Source organism: Cupressus sempervirens, chromosome 1, assembly GCF_028749045.1.
Source record: "Cupressus sempervirens isolate cs-2001-9-10 chromosome 1, ASM2874904v1, whole genome shotgun sequence".
Classification (NCBI taxonomy): Eukaryota; Viridiplantae; Streptophyta; class Pinopsida; order Cupressales; family Cupressaceae; genus Cupressus; species Cupressus sempervirens.
This window is the reverse complement of record NC_143118.1, coordinates 76970959-76992657: the sequence shown is the minus strand read 5'-3', so window position 1 is coordinate 76992657 and position 21699 is coordinate 76970959. Positions and strand designations below refer to the sequence as shown.

Here is a 21699-nt window from a genome sequence, read left to right as displayed (position 1 = left end):
AGACATTTTCCCCAGCTTTGTGGGAATATCTCCACTCAACCTAGCAAATGAAAAGACCATGTAGCACAGACTCTCAAGTCTACCCAATCCACGAGGGATGGAAATCCCTTCAAAGTAATTGAGGCTGAGATCAAGGTGCTCCAGGTGTTGGAGGTTGAACAATGTGGAAAGAACATCCCCAATTACATTGCTTAGAGACATACCATTGATGCCTCCGTTTATGTAGGGTTTCCTAGTTTTATATTAACTATTTGTTTAAGTTAATAGTTTTACATTCTTTGGAATTGGGTTGTATCGATTGTTTTATATATTCTAATGCATGCATTAGATGCATATAGCCGCCATTCAAAACCAAGTATTGACCCAATATTCTTATGCTCATTTTAACATTTTATACACCATTGATGATTTTGATTTTGTGATGATGCACTTGAGATTATGATAGATTCTTCAGTTGTCTATTGCAAAATCTTAATTTTTAAGATTTATCCTATATTTTACTGTGAGTTGTTCAACATTTTGTGGTCGTTGTTTGGTTAACATATATAGTTTTAAATAATTTTGTTAGGTTATATAAGAGAATATGAGATGCATGTGATATTAGAGCCAAAATTCACTACCATCACTTTACCTTATCATATCATACAAAAACTGAGATGTGCTGAATCACCTATTCAAAAACCCACATTCTAAAAACACTCAAGTACACAGAGAACCATTACAAGCATCATGATAAAAGAATCCAAGAAAATTAATTTAAAAACCTAAGTCCAATCAAAGAATTACCCATTCAAATGCAATGTTATGAATATTGAAGATTATCATGATACCATGAAAGATGTAGCTAATATTAAAAAATCCCAATATTAATTATAATGCAAATTCTTTTTTTTGCATCCCAAATCCATTATGTTCCCATGATTGTAGGAGAGGACTTAGTAGCTGAGCACCCTAACTGTGTGCTTGTCAAAATCCTATATGATTTTTTTAAATTTTAAATCACTCCTATTTATTTATAGCAGTTTCCTGACAAGTCCTTTGTTGATAGCAAATGCTTCAAGGCTACATCATCAAATATGATGACATATCAACATGTTTTTTGCCAAGGTGTCCAAAAAGACTCCCTTAAAAAATGAGATCCATACTTGTGCATTAAGTCATCTTTTGTTCCATTGATGTTGTATTGCATGATAGGTTGCTTTTCTTTGACTCCCTCAAGGAGATGCAAATTATAGGGTTTGGAGTATGGGACAAAGCAGAGTCCATGTTAGCTCTAGAAAAGAACCAACACAACAATTCAGTGAGTGGCATATTGGAAAGATGTGGCAGCAAAGGAGGTGAAGTACTATGTATGCCAAATTGTGTACGTCACCTCCTCAAGGCTTGCCCCAAATGCAAGAGTTGGCTTTCATTTATATATATAGCCTAGATAGACTAGTCCATGCAATTGTTTTTCTTAGGAACTCTCACATATTTTATAGCAGTGTTGTAAGATACAACCAAATTTAGATTGTTTCTAATTTGAATGGGAAATTGAATGAATCTTATACATTATTTTATTGAACTTTGTGCTCTACTATCATTTTCTAGATCGACACATATTGTCTATCAGGCATGTCAGATATACCTTTTTTGGCTAAAGAAATATGGTGAAATACGAGACCTACACCAGATGCCATGGCCTATCTACTTGATGTCATCCATCATACTATCATCTTGCCTACCTGTCACCTGGCGTTCTAGCATGCAGTTCACTCGCTCTCACATAGTTATTTTTAACATGTCTTTAATATATTTTTTAATAGTGAATATCTTAATGTCTTATTTATATTATAGTAATTTATTTATTTTAGAATTATATCAAATTCAAATTGATTTAGTATTTGAATTAAATTGTTTAAATAATTTGAGATACAATAATGAAATTTTTTTAATTAGAATTGCAAATACCTATTCTGTTTTAAAAATTGTCATAATTATGTATATTTAGTGTTATAATTTGTATTTTTTTTTGTAATTTGAATGATATTACAAAAATAATTTATGTTTTAAAGAATCATTTTTCTTTTTCTTTTTTCAATTGATTAATATTATATAAGATTATTTTATAAATTAATTTTTTTCATTCTATCTTATAGAAGTCAAAATTGTATAAATCATAAAATAAAATAAATTTTAATTATTATTATTATATAAATATAAAAGATAAGGTATAATAATCTATATGATTGTACAATTTATTTATTTTTACAATTTCAATAATTATAGAAGTCAAATTAGAATTAAAATTATTTTTATAACTGAGAATACTAAAATTTGGTTTAATTATGTTTGGTTTCTATAATTTTGATTTTTTACAATGGTTTTCTAATATCAATTTCCTAATTTTTAAACATTAAAAAAAATGAAAACTAAAGAAAACAAAAATGTACTAATGATTAGAAACAAATTCTATATATTTGAAGTAAAATTAAAATAGTAAAAAATTATTGTTTCTTGGTAAATTATTTAGAAAGATAATAAAGAAAATAATAAAAGTGATAAAATGATAAAAGTTACATAGACATCAAATAAATTCACTAAAATACAATTATTGACAACATAATCCAAATGGTTTTGAAGGAGCAATGCATTCAAATTTAATGTAATTTGAAACAAAATTAATGATCATTAATAAATTATGAGTGTCAATCTTTCTATTTTTTAATAACAAAATAAATCAAGTTTAGTTTATATAATAAAATTGAAATAAAATAATTTTAATGAACATTAAAATGTGTTAACATAAATTTAATTTAATATATAACATGGTTTTAATCTTATAAGAAATAATTATTTTTATTTAATCTAAATTTAAAAATATAATTGTCAAACAATATGATTTCAATTTAATTGATGGCACACAATTGTTTTTGAAATTATTTAGATAATTAAGATTAAAAATCTTTGAGTAAATTAATAAAAAGAAAAAATAATTTTACATTGCAATTTAACTATCTAATGATATTGTCTCTTTTGATAAATATATATTTAAATAATTAATTTATTTAAATGTTGAGTGGAACGAATCCATTTGTTCAATAATTATTGATGTGACTTCGTAATATTAATCAATTAAATATGAGTTAATAGTTACTAGCTTGGAATAAAGACACTAACATTGTACATATGGATGGGATGACCATGCAATTGAAAGTGGCATGCAAATGAAAAGGCTGTTGGTTGACTTAAAGACCCTTAGTATGTTGATCAATTGTACAAAATAGATTTAATCATGGATACTTAAACTAAAAAATACTTTCATTTTATTTTTTTATTTTTATATCTTCACATAAATGTGTTAATATATTCATACTTAGATATATTATGCTCATCAAATTTATAGATGTATAATGGTTGTGGAAGACCATCTATTGGTGAATGAATGTGGTTTGGAGGATGTGGATACAACTAAAGAAGTTGCAAAAATGATAATTAAAAAATTGAATGAAAAAAGAGTATAGAAGCTAAAGTGGTAGTTCCAAATTGGACCAAAATGTTCTAGTGAGCTACAAATATGGATTCATTTGGATTTGTGGTGCACTTGACATAGACAAATTCAATTGGAAAATTTATGAGAAAGTAGAATGAGTGAAGTTATTCCTTGAAAAATATGTGAATGTATGGAATCCCCATACTCCATGTAGTAGAAACAACACATGACATCGATCTAAGTTGCAAGAATATCCTTGCTTATTGGAAACAACTTCTATCTTCTCTAGAGATATGTGTGTTTCACTATGAAAAACTAATCAACAATGTCCAATGACACATACAATACAATGCAGACACGTGGTTATGCAAATGAGGTACTATTTTAGATTTTTATTACAAAGCCCCTTGGTCTAAAGTGCTAGCTCATCCTTGGCTTGTGATAAGTGTGGAAAAAAATATTGCTACTTTCATTTTCTACATGCATTTCAATATCTTCCTTGCAACAACTGAACAACTTGAAAAGCCGTTGACATACAATTTAAGAGTAGAAGATCACTATGGGAGGTGGTAGATATTGTGTATACACCAAGTTATAAACCCCCAGAACTACCAATATATGTGGTTGTCTAGTTTAATAATTACAGTGGGCCACTTTGGGACTAAGAAGATCCAAAAAGTTTACCTATAACACATATAACCTTGGGTAATCATAGGATAATGTCATTATCCATCTCATGGGCACTCACCATACATAATCCAAAGGATTGATACTTCATAAAATAAAAATTGATATTTGTAAACTAGAATGACATGGTTTGACTTTCACACTTGTATCAAGAGTTAAATCACTAGACAACCTTTGTATAGAGGCACCATCCTCCTTTGATCAATATTCAAGAATGAAAAACAATCCATGTAAAATTATGGGAAAAAAGGAAGAATCTTGATTGCAAAAAGTCTCATTATTGTAAGGAGAGGAATGTGTGCTTACTTTGTTAGTTTTTTAATTGGGCACATTTATGCATTTCAATATCATCTATCCTTAATGTATAAAGTTGTTGTGTTATATAGGTATGGAGAAAATAAACCTATTGTGGCAATGTGATGTAGTTTACTAATTTATGCATATTTACATATGTCCAGTGTTAGCTATTAATGCCAGTGTTTACCATAGTTCTATTGTGTGATGTGTATTATGATGTGGGCATCTATTATGTTTATGTTGAATGAAACTACTTATTAAATAAGTATTTTGTGGAGAACATGTTTGTAGCATGCTTTGTCTATATAGCTTGAATTTGAAATATGTTAACTGTGACCCGATGAAACTTGGTGATCTTTAATGATAAATTGGAACATCCTTCTAACTTTTCAGAAAACTGTTCAAAAACTTCCTAAAGATCCTCATGATGAAACTAAAAATAATGCCAAACTAAAAGGTGCAAACTTTATGTAATGTCTATGTAGGGACTACCATTCATCCAAATTATTAATTAATAAAAAATAATAGAAAACAATTGTATTATGATTTATTTTGATTTTTAAATTATTGAAAAAAAATCTCCAGAACATGCAAAGTTTGACCAAGCAATAAAATAATTCCATGATAATAAGTAAAGGTTTCTTTGTTGTGACAATAGATGAGTACCCTTATCCAAACAAGCAATCACTCTAAAAAGGACTCTTTGGACTTAATATTAATTATAAAGTAACTCATGAACATTGCAATTTCTATCTTAGATTTCTTGTTTTCCTCTTCTTCATTTGTTATATTAATTTAAGTATCCTAGATTTAATAATTAAGTGTGTCAAATTGACAATGTTAAATTTTTTTCGCTATTTATATTTCTTTTATATTGTATTAAATTTGTGACAAAAATATACATGAGCAACCATCTTATATAGACTTTTACCTTTTGTCACTATTGGGGCACCCCTTGCTCCTTTGGGTGCAAGTACTAGTTATATCTATTTAGAAAGATAGTAATTTATAACTTATTGATCTTTATTATATTTAATATAAAAACTATCTAATAGAAAATTTAATTTAATTTTTCAACGCAACTGATATTTCTAAAAATAGTGAGATCGATTAAAAATATTCAGAACATCAGACGTATTCTATATTTGGAACAATTTTTTAAAAAGTGAGCAAATATAGAAAAAATCACGAGGTATCAAGGCACTTATTGCTCGGTATATATATAACATGGCATATGCTGGGAAATCTATTTGTTTGAGACGTTACAGCTATGCTCTTTGTTTCGAATTCACGTGAGCACTGGTAAGATCAAGATTATTTGAGAATCGTTTCAGCAGTGTATACAAATGATGGAGTATTTTAGTGTAATTCCAGAAGAGTTGGTAAGGGAAATCTTAATGAGAGTGCCTTTTGCATCTCACGGAAGAGTGAAGGAAGTATGTAAGAGTTGGAAGAGACTGCTGGAAAACTCAGAGTTTTACGAAGACAGGAGGAGTCGTGGGAGGTCCGAAGAGTTGATATTTTTGATTGAGAATGTTCGCATAACTACATTTGACCCCGTTAACCAGTTATGGGGAAGACTGCCTCCCGTCCCTACCCAATTTGAATTCGACACATTCTCCAAGTGTGTTTGTGTGAAGCATAAACTGGTTTTATTAGGGTTAAGATATGAGAGCTGCAGAGTGGGTTCAAAGAGGAAGAGAATATCAAACATGCCGGTTTTGGTCTTTGATTTTGTGTCTTTCCAGTGGAGCAAAGGTGCATATGCGCCCACCACAGAGATCATGTTTGACTTTGCGTGCTGTGCATCTCCTGAGGGAGATGAGATTTATATTGCAGGAGGAAGACAATGTGATTGGAAGAGTACGAGCCAGGCCGCAGTTTACAACGTGGAGAGAGATGAGTGGAAGCTTCTTCCCAACATGCTTCAAAAGGAGTGGCTGTGTTCCTCGGTTTTTATAAAAGGAATGCTGTATGTTGTCAGCTTGTTTGATGAGGAGCTTCAGCGGTTCGATCCAGAAAGAGGAGTTTGGTCCACTTTGCCCAACGTCTGGTTTATTCCAGATTGTGTGCATCCCATTGTGGCCGCATTTGGGCGTCTGTATTGCTTCTACTGGGATGCTGTGGCACAATTTGACTCTACACAGAATTTGTGGGCGGAAGTTGATGGGCTTCCTCAGCCGCTTGACAGGGTTGATGCTGCGGTGTTTGGGGATGATGGGATTTGCTTGAGTGGGATTGAATCGGACACCAACGATAAAGTTTTCTACATGTATTACCCTCCATTGGAAACAGGGGTTAACACAGGGAGATGTGTTTCTGTTGAGATGCCTCAATACTTGTCCCACAGCAAGATCGAATCTTTGGCCACTGTCATGATTTGATTCTGATGCTGAGAGGGGAAACTATTATTTAGTAATTGAAAGTCTTTTCAATATATTTAGTACTTGTATTTGAATAATTTAAAAAAAAAAACTCAAAACATGCGTCATCTACAGCGTTACATTTCAAAATTAAGAATCAATGTCTATATTTAAAAGCATGCCTATATTTAGAGTCAATCATATTCTACTTCAATATATATAACTTATGAAAAATAATTTAATACGAATTGCAATTTATTTGAGCAGAGTGTAACAGCAGAATTGGTTGGTAATGGAGTATTTCGAGGTAATTCCAGAAGATTTAGTGAGAAAGATCTTAATGAAAACGTCTTGTGAATCTCCCGCCATTCTGAAGACAGTTTGTAAAAATTGGAAGTCCGTGCTGGAAAATCCCAAGTTTTATGAGGAAAGATTGAGCGAGCATGGGTCTAAGGAGTTGATATGTTTGCTTGGAAATGTAGGTCCTCTGGTAACTATATATGACCCCATTAACAAATCATGGAAAACAATTCCTCCCGTCCCTACCCAATTTCAATTCTACTCATTTTCCAAATGTATCTGCGTTAAACAGAAACTGGTTTTATTAGGTTCATATGAGCACTACAAGCACACTGCAGGTTTGAAGCGCAAAAGACTGGCGAGAAATTAGAGGGCCATTTTGATCTTTGATTTTGTGTCTTGTAAATGGCGGAAAGGTGCACATATATTGCAAGAGGAAGATTTTGCGTGTTGTGCATCTTCTAATGAAGGACTGTGTTGGTCTGACTTTTTCTGTAGTAAAAATTTTTCAGTTAAACCATAGAAAGGTCAGGTGATCTATGTCTAAATGAAGTATAAGGTTTTGGATAAACCATCTGTGAGAAATATTCGCCTTGTAAGCCTTACATTCATCTCTATTTATAAATGGTCGGGCGCAAAAATTTTCAAAATTCAAAAGAAGCGAATATGCTTCCGTATTCCTTTTCCTCTCTCCCGGGTTACCTTTCTTACTGTTTGTCCCAACCGTCAGATCTGATTAGATCTACCGCTGGCGTTATCTCGCTATTGAAAGTTGCATGCTCATTAAGTATAGCGAGATAGCGAGTGTCGAGTTTTTTAAGCGGTGGGACCATGAAGTGAACGTGCGGCGATCGAAGATTTGATATTTAATTGCTTTATTGTGCAGGTACACTTAGCGATTCGCCGTAAAAAGGGGGAAAAGGACCCACTAGAATATTTGACATCAGAGCCGGAATGTTGATATTTTTCCGGAAGTACCGCCACCTCGCTATCGGAAAATTCAGGCACTTCACCGTTAGCGAAGTAGCGAGGCCACGTGAAAATCTTAAAATGATGACATTGCATCTTGCTTGTGTCATAATTAGACCAGGTGGCATGACCTGTCATAAATATTGTTGTCAGAATCAGTTTTAATTAAACAGAAGTAATTACCGGGTACCCCCTTGCTTTTTCCGGCACGGAATCCTTTAAAGTGCCGAAGCTCGCTACCTCGCTATCGGAAAATTGAGGTGCTTCACCGTTAGCGAGTTAGCGAGGCCCCGTAAAACGGTAAAAGATCGGCAAGATCTATGATGACGTGTAATGACAGGTGACTGATAAAATTTGACATGTGCTAGCTATGCAGAGATCCGATTCTCATTAATGCCTATCTGACTAAATGTACAAGAAATCTGGAACGTCAGTTTGAAGTGAATCAACGGAGCTCGCTATCTCGTTATGAAGAGTTGCAAGGAAGATAATTATAGCGACATAGCGAGATGGGCCCACCGCCTTCTTTCTTAAGAAGCCCTGTAGCGTATCTTTCGATCATTTCTTGATCCGATCAACGGTTGTCACCGCCTCGTTATGGCAAGGTGCTTGTTCTTTATGCATAACGAAGTAGCGACATGCTGACACGTGTTCTCCGTCGTCAGTGGGTTTAAAGGTAAGCGCCATCAAAAGAAAGAATTATGTACGTGGCAAGCTCTCATTGGGTAATATGACTGACATGGCAAGTGTAACTCCTAGTTGTTCTCTTTGTACCGCATGATCGTAGGATCTTTGAAGATCAACGGCGCAGTTTTAAATTAAAAATGTAGTGCCACTCTCTGTATTAATTAGACAAGAAAGCTTCGTCCGTGAGAAAAAATAGAGTATAATACAGAGAGATTGCATCAGTTTCATTTCACGCGAGAAAAGATTTGAAGCCATTCCTGTGCAGAAGCTATTACTGAAAGAAAAGCGTGCCAAGGTTGATAAGAAATTGTCAAGTTATCTGTTCGCTGAAATTTTGCAGGAATTCAAAGGAAAATTGAGACAGAATTCAAGTAAGTAAAACTGCCATCATCTTTGTGAGCTTTTAAGTTTTAAAGAGGATAGCTCAAGATGCCTCCTAAGAAGGGATTTACAGGAGCAGTAAACTACCTGGATAGAAATGTGCATGATGATTTGCTTGAGTTACTTCCTGAGTCCACTGTAGAAACGGTGCAAGTTAAGAGGTTGACCTCACTCAATCCTAGGCTTAGGGTAGCTGATGGATTGTATGATAAGGGTAATTGGGTCCGGGATGCTCAAACTGCTCAGACTGGTTTGAGTTTATTCAAGAAATGGTTTGCAGAGAGAAAGTTATATGCCCCTCATGCCAACATTTGGAATTTTGATCTTGGGAAGCTTGTTGTTCCCAGCGTGTTCATGGATTTTGACCTGCTTGAAGCCATAGCAAAAAACTATGACCAAGCCACTAAGGTAGTGAGGAGAATAGATGGCGAGGCTTTAGTTACCATCAGTCCCGAGGAGATTAGGAAGGTATTCAGTCTGGGACCCCTCACCATGTATCATGTGCCCATTACTCTGACAGATTTAGAAAAGGAATATATATCCAAGAGGGATGTAGTTAGACAGGGTGCACTGAAAGCCCACATAGGCCGAATTGGAGGCCTCCCAACCATAACATCATCTTCTAAAGAGCCCTTCAAGAAATCATGTTTTAATGCCAGGGCAGTCGAGATATATAGAACCCTGTGCAAAGTCTTCGGAGAGGGCGAAGAAGACTTTATTCCGGTGAGCTTCATGTATATGATCACCCAAATCTCTTCTTTTGGTGTGGAAATAATTTTTGATTTTGCATCTTACTTGGCAAATGAGATCCATCATGGATTGTTGGGGATTGCACAGGGCAAGGTGGAAAAGGTTTGGGGTCAGTATTCCTTACTGATGCATATGTTTCTTTTTAAAGGGGCCACTTATTTTGGTAAAGAAATGGTTTTAAATAGAGAACAAGAAGGGGAAGCACTACCAGTCCAATTATGGAGTGCAGACATGACCTGGGAAGCAGAAAATGCTAGCTTCGTCAGATTTGATAGGCACTTTGCCTCCAAACTAAGGTGCCTCTTATTGAGTGATAATCCCAGAATCCCTAAGGCATTAATGCACCTTATCAGGCCTATGGACAAAACCCACAATCTAAAGGTTTCACATAATTGGGGAGATATTATCCCATATTCAGTCTCAACGGTCATCAGGGTCTATGGTTTCAAAGGAACACCCCATGTGTTACCCTTGAAGGTACCCTTGAAGGTAGGGATAGCTGAATTTTTGTGGCAGTTGGGAGGAGTGGAGGAGGCCTTTTTGCACAAAAGGGGGACAGGATCAATTTTTCCTACTTGTACTATAGCCCACCAATTTGTGATAACTAAAGAAGGGTGGGCCTTTCTCCATAAAATTTTGGATCAATACAAAATGGCAGTGTCTCACTCTCGTTTTTGTGATACAGAAGGTTTCTTTAACTCTGCCCTTAGATTGAGAATCAAGCTGCGTCCAGTTCAGCATGAATTCTATTTTCCAAAAGATGTAATAAGAAATGAATATTCTCTCCATGAGCAAGAAATAAAGAAAGAAAAATGGAGAGTCTATTCAAAAGTTTTGGAATTCATTAATTGTTTTGATAAAAATTTCAGTCCTCTTAGTAATGCTGCAAACAATGCAGATAAAGTACATAAGCTCATGAGTAATTTCTCTGAGATAATGGAGGTAATGAATGAGAAGAAACAACATTTTATTAATTCTTTTCCAGATAAAGCCAGAGAAATTATGAGAAAATTGGGTTTCACTCCCAACATTGGAGTAGGTCCACTGGTGGTACGGAAGAAAACATGATATACTATTGTCCGACAGCAGGTGCCCGTTGTGCATAAAGAAAAACAGATTGTTGGATCTTCCAGCACTGTCCTAGAAGAAAGACCCCCTGAACCTTCCCCCAAAAGAAGAAGAATAATAAGGGAGGAAGAATCCCCTGATGAAAGTGGCTCACCTTCTCAAACCCCAATGAGAGTTGAGGAAGAACAACTCACCAGTGAGCAATTTGAACAAATGGGGTCACAAGGAGAAATTTTTGTTACACAAGCAGAGATTGATGAAGGCAACCCTCAGGAAACCCCTGTACCAAGTTTTGAATTAACTACAGCAGATTTCAGAGGAAGGGAATTGGACCCTATTTTGGAACAAGCCAGTCAGGATTTTTTGTCTGATAACAATTTTGTAAGATCTAGGGCTTTCCATCAGTTTGCGTGGAGAGTAAACATGCACATTTTTGAGCAAAGGTGCAATAATATGAGAACAGAACATCCAGAAATGGATGAGACCTCCATTCAAAATACAATAAAGGAACAAATGGTTCAAGAGTTCCAAAATATAACCCCTGATGAGGGAAGACAGATGGTAAAAAATGCTAATGTTTTATTATTGCCCAATTGGGACATTGCTGACGCATTAGTTTTTAATTCTGTTTCAAATAATTTAGGACTCCAGGATCCGAATAAAGAGGAATTCTTGGGTACAACATTCAGCAATGATCAAGCTGCCCTTGTTATGTGGTCCCTGAGAAGAGGATCCAGAGTTACTTCATCACAGCCTGATGACTCAGGATTGACAGGGAGTATCATTGTAAGAAGAGTTGCTGACACTTCAAATGTACAGGCAGCCCACATGAATGTGGATTATTCTAAATTTTCCCTGGCTACTGCGGAAAGAGAAGAGAGGGAAATGATGGATATGCATAATAAATATGAAGTAGTGGTGGAAGCCTATAATCAAGAGGTGAAGAGGAGAATTGAGTTAGAAAACAGGATATCTCAACTGGAAAAGGTACTTGGAAAGAGAAAAGTGGGAGAATCCAGTACATTGAGAATTGCATATCCCCCATAGTCATCTGTGGGATTAACCCCTATTATTGAGATACCTGACACCCCTGAAAGACCCCAATTCTATACTGCAAAGGAATTTGAAGCAGAAAAAACCAAATTACATGAGTGGCAGATAGAATTTAGAAATCAGCAGGAAGAAAAATGGAAGCAGGGTGTGACATACTTGAGGGATAAAATACAATGGTCAGATTTTTATGACCGGCTGACCAGGATTGTAACCCTCATAGATGAGTTAAATAAAGGAAAGAATGGACTAGACTCCCTTGCACAGAAGTGGAGACAGAGGAATAATGATGTCACGATTGTTTGTATCTCTGCAGTTCAAATGCCTTACCATCAGGTTGAAAGAATTTTTGATTTATTAAATCAATTAGATAACTTTGAAAATAAAAGAGATTCTTTACAGAGGAAATTGACACTTTGTTTTTGAAGATATCTTGCTAAAAAATTCACCCTATTCCCTTGTGCCTTAGAAACTGTTGATACAGTAAAAGAAAAGGACAAATGGAAAAAGGAAATGGATGAATTATTTGATAACAGAATAACAAACATCATCAGTGAGACTGGCTGTTGGTTTTGGGCGAAGACAAATGAAGAGCTGGTAAAGATACAATTGTATTATGCTGATATAAGAAAAGAATTCGATGAATTAGAAGATAATGCCAATTCTTTAATAAAGATACAAAGAGAAACCCTAAGTTTTGATTGGCCAGATGATGATACTTTCAACAGATGGAAAGATCAGTTTAGTGAACAGATGTCAGGAGAAGATGACGAGGAAGATGTAAGAGTAATAGTTACTCTTGTAGTCAGCAATGATGACATAGAAAATCCCCAGGTTAAAGTGATTTTGCATGCAACAGAAGATGATACATCACTTGCAGACCTTATGGATATGTACTCTGAAGATGAGGAATGATTGCGAGAACAGACCATAACAACCAAGAAGCATAACAGAAAGGGACCCGCCAAGAAGTGCTGTTGTAATCAACCTTTCTGTTATTCTTGTTTTTTGTTTTTCAAAAGAAGGACACCTGTCACCTACTGTAGCTTGAAGCTTGTTGCATCTCACATTATTTAAGTGAGATCCCAAGGCTAAAGATGGGTCCGAATTTGGTTTTCACTAAGTATTGTGCTTAGTTCTTTTTTGGTCCAAACATTTTTGGAAAGTAATTTATAGTATGCTTTTTCTGTCAAAATCTCTGAGAGATGGATGAGTGTAAAAAGAACTGTGCTTCTTCTCTGAAGGTTTTTCTGGGTTTTTTGTAAAGGATATATCATTTTCAAAGGAAATGAATACAAGTTATGAACTGTCCCCATATCTGTTCTTCTCTGAATTTTGTCTCCTTTTTAATACTGAGTTACCTTGATGTTGTGTGAGTAAAAGCTTATGCAATTGATTGCAATTTAGTAAGACTGTACATCCATTTGTTATTGCTGTTAATTCAATGGATTAAGTAAAGGCTTTGATAAATGTGATGAGGTTGCTTGGGTGTTAATAAGGATTCTTGAATGATAAATTCTGGTAAGAATTGCTGATGAAAATTCATTGCAAGGCAACAAATTAGATCTAAGAATTTACTTGACTCTGAATTCCCAATGGATTAGGCACTGATCGAGAGTATTTCAGCCAAAAGAGAAGTATATTATAACTAGCTTTTTCAAAATACATCATAAAATCAATTTTCATTTATCTTTCCTGTAAGATTTTCAAAGTTGGCCAGCACTTGCCTGCCTAGATTGTTTTAGCTTCATTTAGCCATTGTTGTTGGAAACATCTACAGAGCTATAGAAGATTTCTTGGCCATATCTGTTTCAAGGGATGTGTTTGTCTGATTATTTACTTATATGTTTAAGGATTTAGAGATGAGAATCAAAATGAAACTAAGAATAATTCTCATACAATTATTCCATCTGTGAACCATCCCCGGGTGCACCCGCCCTGGTTTTACAGAGCCAAAAGAGTAGAAAACCGTCTAAGGTTTTATGGAAGTTGGGTCCTAATACTTTGCATATGCAAGTGATAATGAGAATTGGCTATTCTTTAGGTTGTGTATGTACTGATATCTAGGTACTAAGCCTTTTGTTGCCTAGTAGTTTTAGTACTAGTAACATCAAAATAAAACACCAACAGACTGATTTACGTTGCAGGAGGAAGAATGAATGGTGAAATCACAAGCCGGGCTGCAGTTTACAATGTGGAGAGAGATGAGTGGAGGCTTCTTCCCAATATGCTTGAAAAGGATTGGTTGTGTTACTCCGTTTTTATGGAAAACATGATGTATGTCATGAGAACATATCATCAGGAGCTTCAGCGATTTGATCCAGAAAGAGAAGTTTGGTCCACTTCGCCCAACATCTGGTTTGTTGAAGGTTGTGTTGAGCGCATTGTGCCTGCATTTGGGCGTTTGTATTGCTTTCAATGGGATGTTGTGACTGAATATGACTCGGTAGAGAATGTGTGGAAGATTGTTGACGATCTTCCTGAGCCTCTTGACAGAATTGATGCTGCAGTGTATGGGGATGGGATTTTCTTGAGCGGGCTTCAATCGGGCACCAACAATGCAGTTTTCTATATCTACCAACCTCCATTAGAAACAAAAATAGAAAAAGAAATAGGGGCGGAACTGAAGAGACGGATATGGGTCTTTGTTGAGAAGCCTCCACAATTTTCCAATATTGATAGGATCGAATCTGTGTCCACTGTGATTGGGATTATTTGATTGGGGTTTTTCCCAAATTGGTTGTGGTTTTTCATTTGCTGTAAAAATTTGAACTTTTCATTGATTTTGAGAAGACTGACACAGAGTTGTTTTGGTTCGCCTTGTTTGTTTTAAAACAAATTTCTTTGATCAGGTTTTTTTTTTCAAATTGATTGTTATTTTATTGGGCTCTTCAAATTCATTGTTGTATTGTGGCTTTTCATTGGCTGTGAAGAACTAATCTCCAAAAAACTCATCTCCAAATAGTTTACTCACAATGACTACTTAGCGATGCAACAATAACCTTACTCTGCTGCTGTTCTGATTTTGTATTTTTATGATTTTTCTTCTTCCAATAAAAGCACTTTGAAATTTTAAAAAAATTGCTTCTGAAATCCACATCAATACGTAACCGCGTTGGTTGACATCGACACCTACCTACAGTCCATCATATAACGGCTATGTTCAAGATCCAGTATTTATAGGCTGGCTTCACAGGATGGGTAAGAACAAGCATCCCGTGGCTGGCTCGTTTTTTCCCCGCCAAATCACATTCAAATTGATAGAAGCAAACTTGTTGACAAGAGCCATTCAATGCCAGATAAACTAATATGTTGTTGTATTACATCTTCGAAGGTTCTTTAATAAAAGTCTTAACACAAAATAAGAAGTTTTAGGCGGTTCTGCTTGGATTGCTGCATTCATTGCTTCAGTGCTACAGAGCACCAGATTATCAGCAATTCTCTGTCGGCGTTTTCGTTTTCTTCTTCCTTCAAATTGATTGTTATACTGTGCTTTTTTCCTCAACTATTCTAAATTTGGCTTTGCTATTACCTGAAATTTAATGAAATTTAATGCACCGAGTTATACACTAAATTTGGCTTTGCTATTACCTGAAATTTAATGCACCAAGTTATAAACTAAATTTGGCTTTGCTATGACCTGAAATTTAATGCACCAAGTTTTACTCTAAATTTGGCTTCGCTATTACCTGAAATTTAATGCACCAAGTTTTACTCTAAATTTGGCTTCGCTATTACCTGAAATTTAATGCACCAAGTTATATACTAAATTTGGCTTCGCTATTACCTGAAATTTAATACACCAAGTTATACTCTAAATTTGGCTTTGCTATTACCTGAAATTTAATGCACCAAGTTATACACTAAATTTGGCTTTGCTATTACCTGAAATTTAATGAAATTTAATGCACCGAGTTATACACTAAATTTGGCTTTGCTATTACTTGAAATTTAATGCACCAAGTTATAAACTAAATTTGGCTTTGCTATTACCTGGAATTTAATGCACCAAGTTTTACTCTAAATTTGGCTTTGCTATTACCTGAAATTTAATGCACCAAGTTTTACTCTAAATTTGGCTTCGCTATTACCTGAAATTTAATGCACCAAGTTATACTCTAAATTTGGCTTCGCTATTACCTGAAATTTAATGCACCAAGTTTTACTCTAAATTTGGCTTCGCTATTACCTGAAATTTAATGCACCAAGTTATACACTGAATTTGGCTTTGCTATTACTTGAAATTTAATGCACCAAGTTTTACTCTAAATTTGGCTTCACTATTACCTGAAATTTAATGCACCAAGTTTTACTCTAAATTTGGCTTCGCTATTACTTGAAATTTAATGCACCAAGTTATACTCTAAATTTGGCTTTGCTATTACTTGAAATTTAATGCACCAAGTTATACTCTGAAATTTAATGCACCGATTTATACACTAAATTTGGCTTTGCTATTACCTGAAATTTAATGCACCAAGTTATACTCTGAAATTTAATGCACCAAGTTATACTCTGAAATTTAATGCACCAAGTTATACACTAAATTTGGCTTTGCTATTACCTGAAATTTAATGCACCAAGTTTTACTCTAAATTTGGCTTTGCTATTACCTGAAATTTAATGCACCAAGTTATACACTAAATTTGGCTTTGCTATTACCTGAAATTTAATGCACCAAGTTTTACTCTAAATTTGGCTTCGCTATTGCCTGAAATTTAATGCACCAAGTTATACACTAAATTTTGCTTTACTATTACCTAAAATTTAATGCACCAAGTTATACTCTAAATTTGGCTTTGTTATTACCTGAAATTTAATGCACCAAGTTATACTCTGAAATTTAATGCACCAGGTTATACACTAAATTTGGCTTTGCTATTACCTGAAATTTAATGCACCAAGTTTTACTCTAAATTTGGCTTCGCTATTACCTAAAATTTAATGTGCCAAGTTATACACTAAATTTTGCTTTGCTATTATCTAAAATTTAATGCACCAAGTTATACTCTAAATTTGGCTTCGCTATTACCTGAAATTTAATGCACCAAGTTATACTCTAAATTTGGCTTTGCTATTACCTGAAATTTAATGCACCAAGTTATAATCTTTAAAAGCAGCTGCTGAATCGTAGTATGTATATGTATTGCTTTAATAAATTGATTTGTGGGACATAAAAGTATGATTGTCACAATCTCTGAATCGAATCATTTCAGTATGTGTCAAATTTTTGTAATTTATGTCTATACTCTTTAATTTTCTTTTTCAGAAGAAGATAGAAATAGAGTTATATGGAGATTGATTTCGGTTTGCCTTTCTTTTTTGAAAGAAATTTCTCCGATAGAGTTGTGAAGTATCTTTCCTCCAAATTCTACCATTCATTGTTCTTGGTTTTATTTAAATTCTCGTTGAGATCTCATTTTTTTTGGTTTTACTTAAATTGTTGTTTGGATTTTTAAGGATGCTTTAAAATTATAATTATTTGATTTTCATCCAATTTTGCAGTCTATATATGAGAAAAACATTTAAAAAAAGAAAATATATTGTATACTTACCTTATGTCCCTATATGTCACTACTTAAGTGCAATTTTAGCTTAAATTTAGTGGTTTGAGTATCTCCATGCAAATTTTCAATCTTGGGAAAAGATTAATTGAAATCTTGCTATTATTGAGGAATTGAAAATAAGCTCTAGCAAAAATGGGGGATCATTGTAGAACGGTTATAAATTTAAATTGTTTATAAAATAATGATTTCATCAAACTTAAGTTGTTTTGGGGATATGCAATATTGTTGAAATAGGGTGAATGGGGAGTGAAGTGTCAAGAGTCACAAAATGTTACTTAAATTAAATTATAAAATCTTAAATATACTAGTATTTCAATGATTATAATAAATTGGCCAATGATGGTATGGGGAATGGTCAAACTGTTAGTATTGGAAAAGGAAATGTTCAAACGGATATTAAAGGTAAAGGGAAAGCTCAAATGAACACTTCAAGTCAGGCGCAAGGGCCATCCAGTTCTACAGGTCTTGATAAGGATGTTTTATCCGAGCTCGAACTCGTGCTAAGGGGCGAGGCCATAAGCGAGCTCATCTAGATCAGCAAGTGGACTCAGGGTTCAATTATTTTGAGGTTCTTGACAACGTGGTCATAGAAGAAGGTATTCCTATAGAGGTTCAGTGTGCAGCTAGTGGCTCAGAGGGGAGGAGTTCTATTCTAAGTGGCAACCAGGATGTTGTTGCTCAGTAGATGCCAAAGACTATTATTGGCCCTGAGTATGGTACCCTTGTGGTTTCTCCTGCTCCTCAGGAAAAGGATGTTCTTCTGGTAGACCTGGTTAAAGATGTGTTTGCCTCTGGTAAAGGAAAGAGATCTTCTTTTGGTTTGGGCTTGATGCAAAGACCATTTAAGATATTCTCTTTTTCTACTCCCTTAAGAGTTGGGCAAAAGTAGGATCAGGAAAAAATAAAACTTACAGGAGATTTATTGGTAGAGTCTGGGGTTGTTATGACCTTGGATAAGAATTTTCCCCACTCTACTCAATGATTATTCTCTCATGGAATGTGAGGGGGTTGAATAGTATCCCCAGACAAAAAGCTATTCACAAGCTAGTGGTTGATCATTCACCGGATATTCTTTGTATCTAGGAGACTAGCTTTCAGTGGACTCCATGTTTAGATGTGCTCCTAAAATTTAGTTTCTAGGCCAATGTTGGTGCTTTGGGGAGCATTGGTGGTCTTGCCATTTGCTAGGATCCTACAAAAGTTATGCCACTTTACTAGATCTCTTGTGTCTCAGCTCTCTCCTTAGTTGCATCCTCTCTAGAAACTGGAGAGATGATTCTTGTTACTAATGTGTATGCTCCTATTGATCTCCCTGGTAAGCTCAAGCTCTGGGAACATATTAGGCATGTCAGAAGCTGTCATCCTTTCTTGCCTTGGATTGTGGCTAGAGATTTCAACTCTGTACTCAATCTAAAGGAGAAGAGGGGTGGACTGGCTCGCTTGGGTCCTTCTTCTAAGCTTCTTTAACAAAATATTGATCTTTTACATCTCTTTGATGTCAAACCTCTCAATGGGCTCTTTACTTGGAACAATCAAAGGGTTGGAAATGATGCCATCTCAAAACACTTGGATAGGTTCCTTGTTTCTTGCTTTGGAATTGTGGCTCTTTTTCTCTCTCTTTTGAAATTCTTGATTGGAGAGGTTCTGACCACTAGCCTATTAAGCTCACAACTAGTTATGTTGATATCCCCAAGAAGCCTCCCTTTAAGTTCTTGCTGATGTGGTTTTGAGACTTTTCTCTTCATGACTTAATGGCTCGCTGGTGGAGACAGGGAGGCCTTGCCTATGGCACTACTATGTTTTCCTTCTCTAAAAAACTTCAATATGTTAAAAGGAAGTTGAAGCATTGGAAAAAGAATTGTTTTGGTAATCTCCACATTATGAAGAAGAGGGCTCAAGATTGTCTTGATGTTATTACCAAGTAGATTCAGGATCTGGGTTTTTATGAAGCTCTTGGCATAGTAGAATCCCAAGCTTCCACTAATTTAGCTAAGTGGGATGTTAGAGAAGAAATTTATTGGAAACAAAAGGCTCGAGTTGAATAGCTTCAAGAAGGGAACAAGAACACTGCATTTTTTCATAAATCTATGCAGGCTTAACATAATAGGAGTTACATTTTTTCTCTTGTTACTTCTGATGGGACACGTCTATCCTCCTCTCAGGCTGTATCTAGGGAAGCTATTTAGTTTTACTCTTCTCTCTTTTCAAATGATTTACCTCTAGAGGAGATTGAGGAGAATACAATCCTATCCTCTATTCCCTCTGTTGTGACTAGGGAGATGAATGACTCTCTTATGAGGCTAATTAGTATGTTTGAGTTGGAGGGTGTGGTCTTCGGAATGAGGAAAGGAAAAGCTTCGGGGTCTGATGGATACCCTATTGAATTCTTTTAGAAATTTTGGGATATTATCAATCATGACCTTTTGGATGTGGTTTAGGAGTCCTATTCTAACAAAGAAATTCTCTAGGCCTTGAATGCTACTTTCTTAATCCTTATTCTGAAAAAGGAAGAGGCTAATGAGCTAGACTTCTTTAGGCCCATTGCTCTTTGTAATGTGGTCTATAAAATCATTACTAAGCTCCTAGTAGAGAGGCTTAAAGTTTTTCTTAAATGGTTATCTCTGAGGAACAAGGGGGTTTTTTGGTGGGAATTGTTTTTTTGGATGGGGTGGTTATTGCTTTTGAAGCTATTCACTCTATGTGTACTTCTAGGGAACGTGCCATGTTCATTAAGCTTGATATGGCTAAGGCTTATAATAGAGTCAATTAGGATTTCTTGTAGAAAGTTCTTTTGGCTTTTGGCTTTAGTCATGAATGGGTTAGATGGGTTCTTAGCTGTGTTACTACTCCTTCCTTCTCAGTCCTTCTTAATGGTGAACCATCGAAACTTTTTGGGGCATATAGAGATCTTTGCTAGGGAGATCCCCTCTCTCCTTATTTGTCTATCATTATGGGTAAGGGACTTGGTAGACTTATCAAGTTTCATGTTTCCCAAAATCTGATTCAAGGATGGCAATGGAGAAATGGTTTGCCCACTCTTTCCCACCTTTACTTTGTTGATGATATGGCCCTTGCTAGGAGAGCCCAAATTTGGGAAGCTAAAGCCTTTCAACTCACCTTGGATACTTATTTGGCTACCTCTAGGCAAAAAATTAATGACCACAAGTCCTCTATTTTTTTCTTCAACACTCCTGAGCCTATCCAATGGAGAATTGCTAATATCGTACACTTTTAGATTAAGTCTCTCCCTTTGACTTACTTGGGGGTCCCTATTATGGTGGGTAGATAGCCTAGGCTTTTCTAGCAAAGCTTGCTTGACAAAATTTGACAAAAAAGTCAATCATTGGACTCATAGGTGGCTCTCTATAGTTGGCAAGGTGACACTCCTTCAATCTATGATTCAGACCCTTCCCATATACAAAAGCATGGTTCAGGTTGCTCCGATGTATTTTCTTAAAGAATTTGATGCTCTCTCTCACCAAATTCTTTGGAGTGGCAATTTACAATATTCCAAATGGAGCCTCATCAATTGGGATACCATTTGCAAGCCAAAAAAGGAAGGAGGCTTTGGCCTTCATTCTGCTATCTTGTGCAGTCAAGCTCTTGTTGCCAAGCTCTATTGGTGCCGGTGTTCTAGTCAGTCTTAGCTTTGGGCATGTATCCTATCACATAAGTATTTACCTGGTATTGAACCTTCAGATATTTCTAGGTTTTCTCTTGAGGGAAGTGGCTCTATGGTGTGGAATCTCCTCAAGATTGGTGCTCACCTGGTGAAGAGAAGTTTATTTTGGATCTGTAATAAAGGCACTGAGGCTATATTTTGGAGTTATTCTTTGAATGGGCATCCTTCTCTCTTATCCTCTCATCCACACTTGTAGTCTCTTTGTGATTTCTTCCTTTCTGCTAGATGGAATAAGGTGGTTCGTTATAAAGAGGCTTATAACCTAGGCCTTGCTGTGGGTTACAGATGGAAGAATTATTTTGATTGGCCGTTGTGTGGCTCTCTAGGGGATCGGTTGGAACTATCTCAAATATTGGCTTCTAGGGAGTGCAACTCTCTACAAGAACCTGATGTTTTGGCTTCGAGAGGTGCTTCTTCTAGCTAGTA

The 21699-nt window shown here is 35.3% G+C and overlaps 1 protein-coding gene and 1 pseudogene across 1 annotated transcript; both read left to right on the top strand.

Annotated features, from left to right (window-relative positions):
* The first annotated feature begins 5802 nt into the window (after positions 1-5802).
* LOC149576294 (F-box/kelch-repeat protein At1g80440-like) lies at positions 5803-6840 on the top strand. The gene has a single exon (XM_089815056.1). The coding sequence runs from the start codon at positions 5803-5805 to the stop codon at positions 6838-6840; it is 1038 nt and encodes a 345-aa protein (XP_089671182.1).
* A 271-nt stretch (positions 6841-7111) lies between these two features.
* Positions 7112-18124, top strand: LOC149576293 (F-box/kelch-repeat protein At1g80440-like; annotated as a pseudogene).
* The last annotated feature ends 3575 nt before the right edge of the window (positions 18125-21699 follow it).